At 40.9% G+C, this 13,185-nt stretch overlaps 1 protein-coding gene across 1 annotated transcript in view; it reads right to left on the bottom strand.

Moving 5' to 3' along the window:
• The window catches only part of LIN7A (lin-7 homolog A, crumbs cell polarity complex component), a 160,465-nt gene extending 151,910 nt beyond the window's left edge, over positions 1-8,555 (bottom strand). Inside the window, exon 1 of the mRNA XM_027543270.1 lies at positions 8,145-8,555. Coding sequence (XP_027399071.1) covers positions 8,145-8,226 — 82 coding nt within the window. The 5' untranslated portion in view covers positions 8,227-8,555. The remainder of the gene's footprint in view (positions 1-8,144) is intronic.
• Positions 8,556-13,185: the final 4,630 nt, after the last annotated feature.

Raw genomic sequence — 13,185 nt, 5'->3', positions numbered from 1 at the left:
TAAAGGCCTAAGAATACAAATGATCAACTGTACCACACCTTTTTATATAAGGGACTAGAGCACCCAAGGATTTTGTTATCTGCAGGCAGTCCTGGAACCAATGCCCTGCGGATATCAAAGGATGCCTTTCTGGACTTTGAGGACTCAGAAAAAATAACTATCATTGTTAAATGGTTCCCATGTGTCAGGCCTGTTTTAAGTATTTTGCACATTTTAACTCATTTAAAGTCCATCTAACTTGAGTTTAAATATTATTGCCATTTGTAATTCCCATTACCCTATCCCCTTCCCTTCTTTTGGTGAAAGATGATTCTTGGATAGAAAAAAAAAAAAAAACTAGATCATAATGAAATTTCATTAACTATCACCACAATAGGCAAGTAAACAAAAATAGCAGAACCAGTTGGACTTGAAAGAGCTACTGTGTTTCTAGAGGAACTTGAAAGTGAAAGTGAAGTCACTCAGTCACATCCGACTCTTTGCAACCCCATGGACAGTAGCCTGCACCAGGCTCCTCCGTCCATGGGATTTTCTAGGCAAGAGTAGTGGAGTGGGTTGCCATTTCCTTCTCCAAGGGATCTTCCCAACCCAGGGATCGAACCCAGGTCTCCCGCATTATAGACAGATACTTTACCAACTGAGCCACCAGGGAAGTGACCACCAGTTTAATTTAGAAGCCCTTGTTTTCCAAGATAGATACCATCTGAGTATAACTTCAGTTTAAGTTTCAATTCAGCATAACTTTTTTCAAGTAGTCTTTGGGCATATTTACTTTTAATAGGCAAATCTTCAAATTCAGCTAGCACATTAGGTAGTAAAACTCAGTCATGGAGAATAAAAAACAACTCTATCACCTAGACCAGAGTTACCTTTGACAACACTGATGTAATCAACACGACTTAAAGGTTGTCTTTTCATTTGCCAACCCAGAGTCATTTCAAATTAAAGCCATTCTAACTTGTTTATCAGGACACAGCTCTATCATTCATCCACTTGTGGTTAAAAGAAAAATAAGGCAGTATAGTTTACATGTGTGTTTGGGGTTGAGGGTAGGGGAAGAGGTGGATTCTGCTTGGTTCTCATCCTGTCTCTTTTTGTAACCTTTTCAGTTGTCTTCTGGCATTAACTTCTCTGGTTCAATTAACAAGTTAAGATGGCAGGTGGATGTCGGCAATGGAAGTAGGGCTACAAGCCTCAACACTGGTAACTCACATCCCTTCTTGGCCCTGGAGAGCATTCCACATTTAGGTCTGCTACACACACACACACACAGAGCAACATGATTAAGGATGATAGCTACCACTTTTACGTTATAACAGGTTGGAAGGCTTTTTTTTTTTTTTTTTTTAGCATTAAGAATGACTCTAAGCTAGCTAGTCCAACTAAGTCAATTTCATTCATCCATTTATTCAATCAATCAATATGAAGAGTGCACCAACCATGTACCAGACGATGCATTGAGCTCTATTCAAACAAATTCAGGATAGTCTCTGACCTAATGAAGACTTCATCCCAACAGACAAGTGTCAGAACTAAGTAAAGAGCTTTCTCCAAGAGAAAGCTTAGAATAGCGCCCCTAAAACTCAGTATATATCTTCCAATTTGATACTACTCTCCAAATATTCTCTATTCCCTAATAAATAGCTAAACTCTACCTAGCAATTCTGAAAAAGGACTCCAAAAGCAAAAGCATTGCTTTCATAAATGACCAGCGTGCACCAAATACACCTCAGAGCTTAGATGGCTGGTGTAGGAAACTAGAAGGTATGCACCAAATTTCTGTTTCTTTTTCTGGAAGTTTGATCCTTAATTTTCAATTTCAATTCTAAAACTCTCATTAAATGGAAAATACCTTTTTCAATAATCAAGACTTTTTAGAAGTTTGGTCCCTTCTCTTTCCAACTTTTCATATCAGACAAAAGAAAAGATGAATATGACACAATTCTGATTCCTGGAAAATATTCTCTAAGTATAGTGGAAAAAGAAACTCAAATATTGATTTCCAAAGAAAATTCAATACATGTATATATTTAAAGTGTTTAGTGAAACTTATGGAAAACAGGAGAAAGAGTGCAAATACTTAATGTTTGTAGACTAAAATATACCTGGCTGTAAAAAGATTTTAGGACAAGAGTCAGAAAATATAGTTAAACCCTCTTTCTGTCCTCCCCACCACGACTATCAGGACATACAACCTTAAAACAACATAAAGGCTAGTTTAATTTTTACTTTCCTTCTTCCTTAATCTCTCCTCATACTAAATAAATAAAAAACAAAGAGAGAAAGAGAAGAGGAAAGTCCACTGGACTGTGAACAAAAGTAATTTTCAGGCAAATACAGATTTTATATAAACTGGTGAATATAGCTGATTAGAAAATCTATAGGTTGCCCAAGGCTTGAATTGGGAAATACATAAAGTAATAAGCTCTGCTTGCCTTGGAAAGGGAAAAGGGAAGAGAGAAAAAGTTTAATGTATCACAAATTTTATGAAAAGTATGGCACTCATGGGATTTTCATTTGCAGTCAACTTTTGCGCTCATTTCCTTTTCATGAGGTTGAAACCCACAAAATAAAAGCTCTTGGTTTTCTATTAGAATTTTTAAAGGGCAAAAGTTTTAATTTCTTACAGTAAAAACACATCAAAATTTGTTTAATCAATATTTTAGATTACAACTTATTTTAGAATTCAAGAAATCAAGATTTACATTTACATTTTTGCAAGGTATCCAAGTTGAATTTAACTCACAGAAAAGTTTGGTGGCTGTAACACCAGCATTTTATTTTATACTGGTGCCTAAATGCAGACTGTAAACCATTGATCACGTTATAAGGTCTCAAGTATTGAATATTACACAACTTCAATTACTCTTGGAAACTATTTTAATTATCCATTTTTCTCCAAGAGTTCATTTTTTGAGTCTTATTTATAAGTCATGTAAACACTTCCTTATAAGTCATGATTAAAAAAAATTCTGCTTAAAAATAAGGGTAAAAAGATAAGCTGAAGTAAAATTTTGAAGAATTCCATTGTATTATCTTTTCTGACCTTGAGATGGAAAGTGAAGGAGAGTTAGAGCTACTGGACTTAAGAAAAGTGCCTGAATCCATGCAATTCTTAAGACAGTGAAGTATTCCTATGTTCTTTGCTATGATGGTATTAAGTACATGGATTGGACACTGCTTTATTCCCTTGATTTTAGTTGAAGGTCATTCCTGGTGTAGAGATTAAGATCTGGGCAAAGGTGTAGGAATTACACTGAACATTATTCTGGAAGAGACTATTCACACTAATCTCCTTATCAGCATCTTCTCTTGGCCACAAGGGTAAATTACAGCTACTACTTTCTACATCACAGTCTAATATAAAATATTACACTGAAAATGAATATATCTCATCACCACTTGGGTTCCACATGTAAATCTACATATAGTGACATGTACATTATAATGTTCAGGATATCTTTGAAAATCTAATTATAATATACAGTGCTTTAGTCTAGCAATAAGAAGCAACCAGTTGCTCTATAGATTTTCTTGGTATCAGAGAAGGCAATGGCAACCCATTCCAGTGTTCTTGCCTGTAGAATCCCATGGACGGGGGAGCCCGGTGGTCTGCAGTCCATGGGGTCACTAGGAGTCGAACACAACTGAGCAACTTCATTTTCACTTTTCACTTTCATGCATTGGAGAAGGAAATGGCAACCCACTCCAGTGTTCTTGCCTGGAGGTATACTTATAACCAAATGCCTACTCCAAATACATCCTTAGTGTTGTTATTTCTTGGTGGTTTTTCTTTCCGATCATTTGCTTGGTTATAGATGTACTCATGGGATGGTGGCCAAGTTGAAGATGTAGAACTGCTCTTTCATGTATTCTTTGCTCTATTCATAATGTTTTTCCTAAGGGTCTTATTAACACATCAGAACGCAGATTAGATTTTACTTTCTCAGTGAGCCATCTAAGTAGGTCCTTCCTCATTATTCTCTATCTTTGTGTCATGTTCATTGTTTTCCGAGCATGTCATATTTTCAACTAACCTAAAATCCTAATTATAAATTACATCATCTGGCCCCTGGCCAGTTCACAAACCCTTTGCTGGTTTTTTTGGGGGGGCTTTTTGCCACTCTTCCCTGTGTTCACATTTTCACACTGACTTTCTTGATGCTCCCAGGACGCACACGTGAGGTCCTTCTCTCGAGCACATTCCTCCAGATGTCTGTAAATTTTGCTTCCTTACTTTCCTCAGGTCTCTCCTCCCATGGCACCAATTCTTGACTATCAAGTTTCAAGTAGCACCACATCCCTCTCTTTGACCCAGTCTTAGTTCTTCTCACCAGCACTCATATACCTATGTGTTCAGTGTGTGGCTCTCATTGGTATGTCAACTCCATTAGCCTTTATCTACTTTGTTCATTAGGACCACCACATTGCTTACAACAGTGCTTTCCAAAAGGCTAACACTCAATACTTAGTTGTGGAATGAACGAATTTCTTACTGATATTTTTCTGTGACTAGATTCTTAAAGACCATAAAAGCAGAAACTTTGTCTCTGGCATTCCTGTAACATCTTGTATACAGAAGGTGATAAATGAATATTTATTCAATGAATGAATGAATGATTTACATGAGCATGGGTGTGTGTGTTAAATCTCTTTCCCTCCTTAGATTCTAACTACCATGAAGACCATGAGGTAGTCTGTTCAGCTCACCAATATGCAGCAATCCCACAGTAGGGTCTGATTTGCTGTAAGCACTCAATGAGTAATCCTAAGGACAGGGGCAAGGAGGAACAGGAACTTACTATGACCAAAGCCACCAAGAGGCCCCCACAGAGTTAATCTGAGGTCTTAGTCGCAGAAGGAAAAGAGTTTAGGATATACACAGAGCAGTGAAAATGTGAAGCCATCCTGTTTGCCCTTTCAGGGGCCATCCAGGTTCCGGCAAAGGCTTGCTTCCAGCACAAGACCCAGGAAGCTAGTGCAGACTACTGAGCTTTACTTTCAGATGATATCTTTGGAATTCTGGGGGTGTTCCATCTTAATTTCAAGCTCTAGCTGTGATCTGATTGCTTAAAACTGCTGCCCTAAAGATTCCAGATGAATCCGTGGATAATGCCAAAGGGCATCAAACAAGAAAAATTAGATTTTAGCATAAAATCTCCCATTGACTAGCAGAGTAACCTTGAAAACATCTCTTTATCATTGCTTCTTTCATGTTTTTCACCTGAAAAATGAAGATGCTAGAAAAGAACCTGCAGAATACACATGGATTATGTATTTGGGTTTGCTTGATAAGATGCCTAGGAAGGGGGCTTTATAAGGCATCTTCTTCTCTTTCTCTCCTTCGCCCACCTGCCATGACCCTCCTTGCTCAATAATCACAGAGCTCTGGTTGCTGATGGAAATCTGTCAAGAGCATGGGAGAAAAGAAAGCTTAAGAATCATTGGCCTGTGTTCTCCCTGCCTTTCTTCCCAGGGTTAAAATGTTGTGAATCTATGACCTGTACTTTTCTGTTCACTATGAAATCCCTGTATTTTAACAGTGCTTAAATTGTTGCAATCCTTTAGTTCACGTACATTAATTTTTTTTTTTTTTTCTACTGTGATCAGGGACTATGGAAGGCTTTGAGAATGCAGAGATGAATTTAGAAATGGTCCCTTCCCTCAGGGAGTTCCGTTCGAAAGGAGATAGATGCAACAGTTTGAGAAATGCTTGGATGAGGCCAAAGTAGTGGGTGACCTCAGAGCACGTCAAAGAACACCTGGAAGAGGTGGGCGAGGAAGTCATCTGTGAAATCCTCCAGTAGGTGACCAGAAACTGAGTCCTAATTTTAATTCACCAAATTCTAGGCTCTTAGAGTTGCACATTGTCTGAATCCTTCACTCCAAACTCCTTATGTGCCAAAAAGGAAAACTGCTCCCCAAAGAGGTGGACCAACTCCTCCAAAGTAAGTATCAGAGTTACGCCCAGGAACCAGATAATTACTATCTTTTCAGAGATTTTTTTACTTTTTGTAGGAAATTTCTCATCAGTTTACTTTATCAATTTTATTATATAATTAACAATCATACTTTAAAACAACTTAGAGGGGAAATTATGGATATGTATTGACTTCATACACAGTAATGACGTCAATAACCCACCATCCATAAATTACAAGACCTCAAAGTAAGCTGCTGGTGAATTTATTCCGATACATTCAGTCTCACCCAACTTGCCTCTTGAGCTTCTGAATCACAACTGGGAAGGACAGGTACAGTCTGGCTGTGAACAAGAACAAACTCTAAGAACAGATCTTAATCTGATTGCACTTCCCCTCCACAATTGACCAGGCATTTAAGGTAAGCCCTTCAAAGTGAAATGTTTTTAGTAGTAGTAGTAGTATATAAAATTGCTCAGGTACGCAATTTTCTTGGAGTTTGCTTGCTTTTTTTTTTCCCCCTTTCTTTCCTAATGTAGTCGTTTTACTTGGGATGTTTAAAAACGGTGATATAGGAATGGGACAATATAAGATCTCATTACATTAAAACAGAAATACTTGGGAGTCCATAATTTCTAATAGCTTGCCATCTGTTAGGTTCTTAGAGGCAGTGGGTTTATCCTGCTTAGTGGAGATGATGATACTGGGGAGAAATCATGGATTATGCAATAGATTTCTGAACTCTTTAATTATATTATTAATTTACTAGCTGGCAAACCAACGTTTCCCAACATAAAGTCAATTATTTTTTGTCTTTCAACTCGTACCCCGAGTAAGGTTGCTATGGGCACCACATAACATTTCTTCTGGCGCCAACAGATTGCGTTAAAGTCACCCCACAATCTCTCCAAATTAAAAAACCTCCCTAACTTTGCACTGGCTTTTTCACTGTACTCGCAGCAGGATGCTCTTTTGCCTTGCCCCACAGTCCGGTTTAATCCTCCAGAAAGAATATTTTTAGAGGCACATCGGATTGAATCATTTTCATCTGAGCACACCATTTCCAAATGGCCGCACAGGGTCCTAAATCCGACCGCTGCGGACCAGGACAAGCAGGTGTCCTCCGCAGCAGAGTCGTGGGACTCCTGAGCATTCATAACTGGACGTCGGAAAGCCAGAAAGAAAAGTCGAACACGCAAGGACAGGTATAACCCCGCACCCGTGCGCGGGAGAGGCCGCGATCGCAGCGAAGGATTCCATCCTTGGGCTTGGGGAGGTCCTAGAAAGGAAGCAAACGCTGCTTTCCCAGTCAAGTCAGAAAGCAGGACGCACAGGGTCGCAGGTCAGAAGTTGAATTGCAACCCAGCCTGCGCTACGTCCCAGCGCCTTCCGCAGCCCGGGTATCGCCGTGGCACCGGGCTAGGAGAGAACAAGGCTGGCTGGGGCAGGAGAAACTGTGAGTTGCCACGGCCGGAGAGCCGCCCCCGGCGAGGGCAGACGCGACCCCCGCCGCCTTCCGAGCGCGAAGCCAGGAGAGCGGGGCGCGGCTGCCGCGACGCTGCGCCCCGACCCCGGCCCCGCTGCCCGCGCTTCGCTTCGCCCTTTCCACGGAGGGCAGCTCCCAGCCGCCGCAGCCCAGCCGCCGTACGCCCCGGCACCGGCCGCCCGGGGGTACGCCTGGCCCGCTCCCGGGAGGCTGCCGGGGTCTCCGCAGCCGGACCGACCCTCGCCCCCCGGCGCCGGGACAAACTTCCTTCGTCCTGGGCCCCCAGCCGCGCAGGCTGCCAGGCGGCTCACTCTGCAGGCTTCCCTGGGCTCCGGCTGCAGGCGCCCTCGCCCGGCAGTGCGAGCTTTCCTCCCTGCCCCTCTCCAACCCCGAGCCCCGGGCGAGCGCCTAGCGGTCCCCGCGCCTCCGCTCCAACAAAGCCGGCGGCCGGGAGGCGAGCCGCCGAGGGGCTGAGAGGGGCGCCGTGGGCTGCAAGAGCCCCGCAGAGGCATCCCTGGGCCGGGCGATGGTAGCGCGAAGGGGCAGCGGGGACGTGGCGGGCGAGAAAGGGGAAGAAAGTGTCCTGCTCTCGGCGCGAAAGCCCTCTCCGAGGCTGATCCTCGCTGCCCTGCTCCCCCTGCCCGAGCGCTGCCTGGCGGTCTGGGTGGGAGTTGGCGGCGCCAGAGGAGGAGGCTGGCGGGGGACGCAGCGGCCTGAAGGGCGAGCCGCTCCCTTACCTCTGTCCAGAGTGAGCGGCTGGACCACTGTCAGTGTCGCCATGTCTGCCGTGGGAGCCGAAGTGACGCTCGGCTTCAGCATCAGCAACCGCTTGTAGTGAGAAAAAGAGGAGGAGACTGGGGGCGGGGGTGGTGAGGGAAGACGGAAAGGAGGGGGAGGAGGGAAGGTGGTGGTGGTGGTGGAGGAGAAGAGAGCCTGGGTGGGTTGGCAGCCAGATGGAGACGCAACTGTTCCGCGGCGGGCAGACCTTCAGATGCGGCGTGAAGCTGAGCAGGTATGGGAGAGCGAATGCCTCGCTGGCTCTGGGAAGGAACTTTGGTGTTCGACCCGAGGAGCGCCGGATGGGTGTAGCTAGTGTGTTGCTTTCTTTCAACTTTCCACTCGAATAAAATGGTCACGGCGTGCGGGCGTTCGGGGGAAAGGAGAAGAATGAAAGGGGATAGAGGGGAGGAAGGCAGAGAGATTTTTTTTTTTTTTTTTTAATTAAGAGAGTTTGTCAATCCTCTAGTTGTAATCGAGGGGATGTAATCCCATCCCCCTAGAGAGAAAATGCTTCTAGTTCAGAAATGTTGGGTTTTAATTGTGGTTGCTGTTAATTTCTGTTAAAGTTTATTTTGGAACGTTGACTCTTAAGAGTACACAAGATAACTGACGTAAAGCCAGGGTTCCATCACCACTAGGTCTCCATTAAGGACCTGAGTATATTGCCTAGAAAACAACTTATTTTATAAGTAAACTTCTTTAAAATGGTTTTAAATTAAAAATCGCAAAGAGAAGTTTCTATCACAAAGTTTGAAAGACACGTACCTAGCACTTTTCCAGCTTGTTCTATAGCCAGTGGTTACTCAGGGTTGCCACTTGCTGGTTAATTAACATATTTGACAGGAATTGGGGAATTCAGTACAGTCCCTGCCTTCCAGTAGCCAGCTATCTAGTGGGAGAGGATGTTTTTAAAAGGGTGACTTTAGAGTCAGTCAATCAAGATTCAATGACTAGAACTTTCAAATATTGGTTGTGACCCCTTCACCTAACAGATTGCTTTCACTGTCTTGCCACATAGGGACTCTCATTTTGATCAAGAAACTAAGATATAGATATCTTATGTAACCAAAATGGTGATGACTATGAGTTCAGGATTGGAAATGACAAAGCTGCCTCCTTCCCTGTCCTTATGACAGGGCAGAATTGTTTTGGCTAGCAGTATACTCCAGAAGACAGACACTGTTTTACAGCAAAATATTTGCACATAATCTACATCATTGTCTTCTGATTACAATATGGATGGTTTCTGAAGACCTTTCCCATCTCATGGTTTATGTTTGAAAAAACAAACAAACAAGATTTCACGAGTGATTTGAGAAAGTCAAAGATGATTGGTCAAACCCTAACAGACCTTAAAGACATACCTAAAATAATAGTTCTTGCTTATAATAGCGTGCTTGTATTTTCATATAGTGTCTAGAAAGAACCCTGATCTTGAAATTCAAGTCTTAGTTATATGCTCTCCAGAAACCACATAATCTCTCACTGATCCCCAGTTTCTTCATCTGTCAAACAAGGACACTTTTAATCTTCAAGCTTATTGAGAGTCTGTAAAATGAGGGAATTAATTCTTGCCTGCAAGCTTACTGAGTTTTGTGAGGGTCTAATGAGATCATGCACATGTATGTGCTTTGAAAACAGTAAAATATATACAAATATATGCATACAACAAACACACATTACACCTGAACTGTATGGCAAGCACTGTGCTAGGTGCTAGCCAAACAAAGTTGAATAAGACATGGCCCTTTTTCTAGACAGTGCTCAGTACAAGTTGGGAGACAAATAATGAGCAGGCTGTGAGAATATGAGTAAGCTCTGAGCAAAAATGAGAGCAGTAAGTACTCTAAGCACCATGGAAAGGATATACTGGGAGAGAGAGAAGAAGCAACAATTCTGCCTGATTATCATTATTCACATCCCCTAAATTAAACAATAGAAAGAAGTTGAATTGTGGACAATAGCAACAGAGTATGTGGCAGGGCTTTGCACAAAATATCAAACCTCATTCAATAATTTAGGGTGAAAAGAATATCAGATCCTTTGACCACTTGAGTAGTTCTTAAAAACATATGGTATCATGAATATGTATTTGAGTGGCTTGATTCATAATTCTAAAAGCCATTTCAATGCAAATCCCAGACTGTGAAGTCCAAGAAAGTTGGCTTTTTGTCTTTTGGTTTCCTGATGTATTCTCAGCACCAAATATTTAATAGCATGTTTCTGGACTTAGGCTTTGAGCTCCCTAATTGAAAATTTATTCTACCATTCTCCCTCTGTGTTGACTCTGGAGAGTTCTTTTAAGAATTGAAAGAGAAAGTAAGAGGAAGAACAAATCACCATATATCTTTGCAAAGAGTTGGACATTTTAATTATTGTTTCTAGTAGTGGCAAATTCAATGCTTTTAGCTTATGTCTGCACAGGTGTAGAAAATGAATAGTAAATAATTTATTATCTGTTATGAAGGATGAGTAGCTACTGTCTTTCCAATAACATTTGTGAATTTCTATTTGAGATATGTATAAATGTAAAGTGAAAGTCACTCAGTCATGGAAGAAAAGCTATGACCAACCTAGACAACATATTAAAAAGCAGAGACATTACTTTGCCAACAAAGGTCCATCTAGTCAAAGCTGTGGTTTTTCCAGTAGTGAGAGTTGGATTATAAAGAAAGCTGAGCACCGAAGAATTGATGCTTTTGAACTGTGGTGTTGGAGGAGACTCTTGAGAATCCCTTAGACTGCAAGGAGATCCAACCAGTGTATCCTAAAGGAAATCAGTCCTGAATATTCATTGGAACGACTAATGCTGAAGTTGAAACTCCAATACTTTGGCCACCTGATGTGAAGAACTGACTCACTGGAAAAGACCCTGATGCTGGGAAAGATTGAAGGCAGGAGAAGGGGATGACAGAGGATGAAATGTTTTGAAGGCATCACCAACTCAATGGACATGAGTTTGAGCAAGCTCCAGGAGTTGGTGATAGACAGGTAAGCCTGGTATGCTGCAGACCATGGGATTGCAAAGAGTCGGACATGACTGAGCAACTGAACTGAACTGATTTGAGATATGTATAAACATTAAAAAAAAAAAGTCCTTAATCTCTTTTATTGCTTTGGTAGATAATTACCATTCTTGTGCTGTGTGCTGTGCTGTGCTTAGTCTCTCAGTCGTGTCCAACTCTTTGCAAACCCATGGAATGTAGCCAGTCAGGCTCCTCTGTCCATGGGGATTCTCTAGGCAGGACTGCTGGAGTGGTTGCCATACCCTCCTCCAGGGGATTTTCCCAACCCAGGGGTCAAACCCAGGTCTCCTGCATTGCAGGGGGATTCTTTACCGTCTGAGCCACCAGGGAAGCCATAGGTTCCTGAATAATCAGGTTGCTTGAATAACTGTCTGGATCACTCCTGTAGCAGCCACAGTGTTTCATCAAGGTCAGTACACTTGATCTAGTCAAGTATACTGAATATGCTTTGCTGATTGTGTATTAATTAGGAAATTATCAAAGACACCTGTGATTATACTTTTATCTTAGCTATTTGGTTACACAGTCAATGCACTTTTTCATTAAATTATATGTAGCATATAATTATAAATAAATTAATTATAAATAAATTATACATATGAATAAATTATATGTAGCATATATATACTTCTGTGGCATATTTATTTTCAATGAAATTCATTAATTCAGAAATACTTACTGAACACTTTCTGTGTGCCAGGCTTAGGGCTAGGTTGGTTTCTCTTTCCTTATCTTTTCAGCCTAGAGGATTAGGTATTATTATCCCATTTTATAGATAAATAAACTGAGACTCAGAAAGGCTAAGCAACTTGCTTAAAAATAGTGGCACCTGTATTCAAGAGCCCCTGTTTGTTCTACTGAAAAACACACTTCATCTTGCACTATTCAAGATTTAGTGATTTCAGCCTTGTATTTCGGAGTGTGTTCATATGTGTGTGTGTGTGTGTGTGTGTATCCTTTATCTTTTCATGTTATGCTTGAGATATACTCAAAGAGAGAAATGCATGGAGGAAATTTAGGTCAAACGAAAGAACTACAATACTGGTTCCATTTTATATAAATACAGGTTAATATTAAAATGACTATCTGCTTTGAATATAAAATCTGTTCTTGTTAAAAAATTCATTCAAAGTTACGTTAAGGTCTGTTTCACTTATTTGAATCTTTGTGAATTATATGACAAAATCAAGAGAAGGTTTGCATAAAGCATTAGCATACTAAGAAAATGTGTTTAGTTAGACTATAAATGTAGTATAATAAGCACAGTTTCATATGAAGAAAATAGCACCTTCAAACTGGAATTCTTTCAGCCTTGGGTGTTAGAAATTATTTTTGACTGATTCAAGATATCACGTTATCTTCTTTAATTCTCACAGCTTAGTCAAAATAGTGCTAGATTAAGATGAAGTGCCAACCTATACTTTGGAATATAAATGTTTGTGTGTGTTTTTTAAATAATCATTGAGAATCTTATTATATTTATTTTTCCTTAGACTTTTTTAAAACTGAGTGGCAAATATGTTCATGGCAAAATATCTGAATCTTAGACTTGTTTAATAACTATTATCTGTTTGTTCATTCAGTAAATACTCTACTTACTATGTCGCAGATGCTGTTCTAGGCACTGCTATATTGTAGCGAACACGAAAAGGCCCTGTTCTCACATGGCTTATATTCTATAAGGGGAGAAAGACAATAAACAAACTAAGAAACAAACAAGAAAGAGATTAATTAGTGACTATGTGTTGTGCAAAGAATGAATAAAGATTGAATTGAATCTAGAATAATGTCAGGATTACAAAAGACAGAGATAAGGGAAAGGGGCATTCTGAGAAACAGGAGAGAAAAGCCAAGGATGGAAAAGCGGATATGGTGTATGTTTGGTCAAAGCAGCCAGTTCAATTTGGAGCATAAGAAATGAGCCTAGAGAGGGCCATGGAGAGTCAGGTTGTGACAGATAATGTAATTAACA

Source organism: Bos indicus x Bos taurus, chromosome 5 (genome assembly GCF_003369695.1).
Source record: "Bos indicus x Bos taurus breed Angus x Brahman F1 hybrid chromosome 5, Bos_hybrid_MaternalHap_v2.0, whole genome shotgun sequence".
Classification (NCBI taxonomy): Eukaryota; Metazoa; Chordata; class Mammalia; order Artiodactyla; family Bovidae; genus Bos; species Bos indicus x Bos taurus.
Note: the sequence above shows the minus strand (reverse complement) of the source record. Positions and strands in the feature narration are given on the sequence as shown.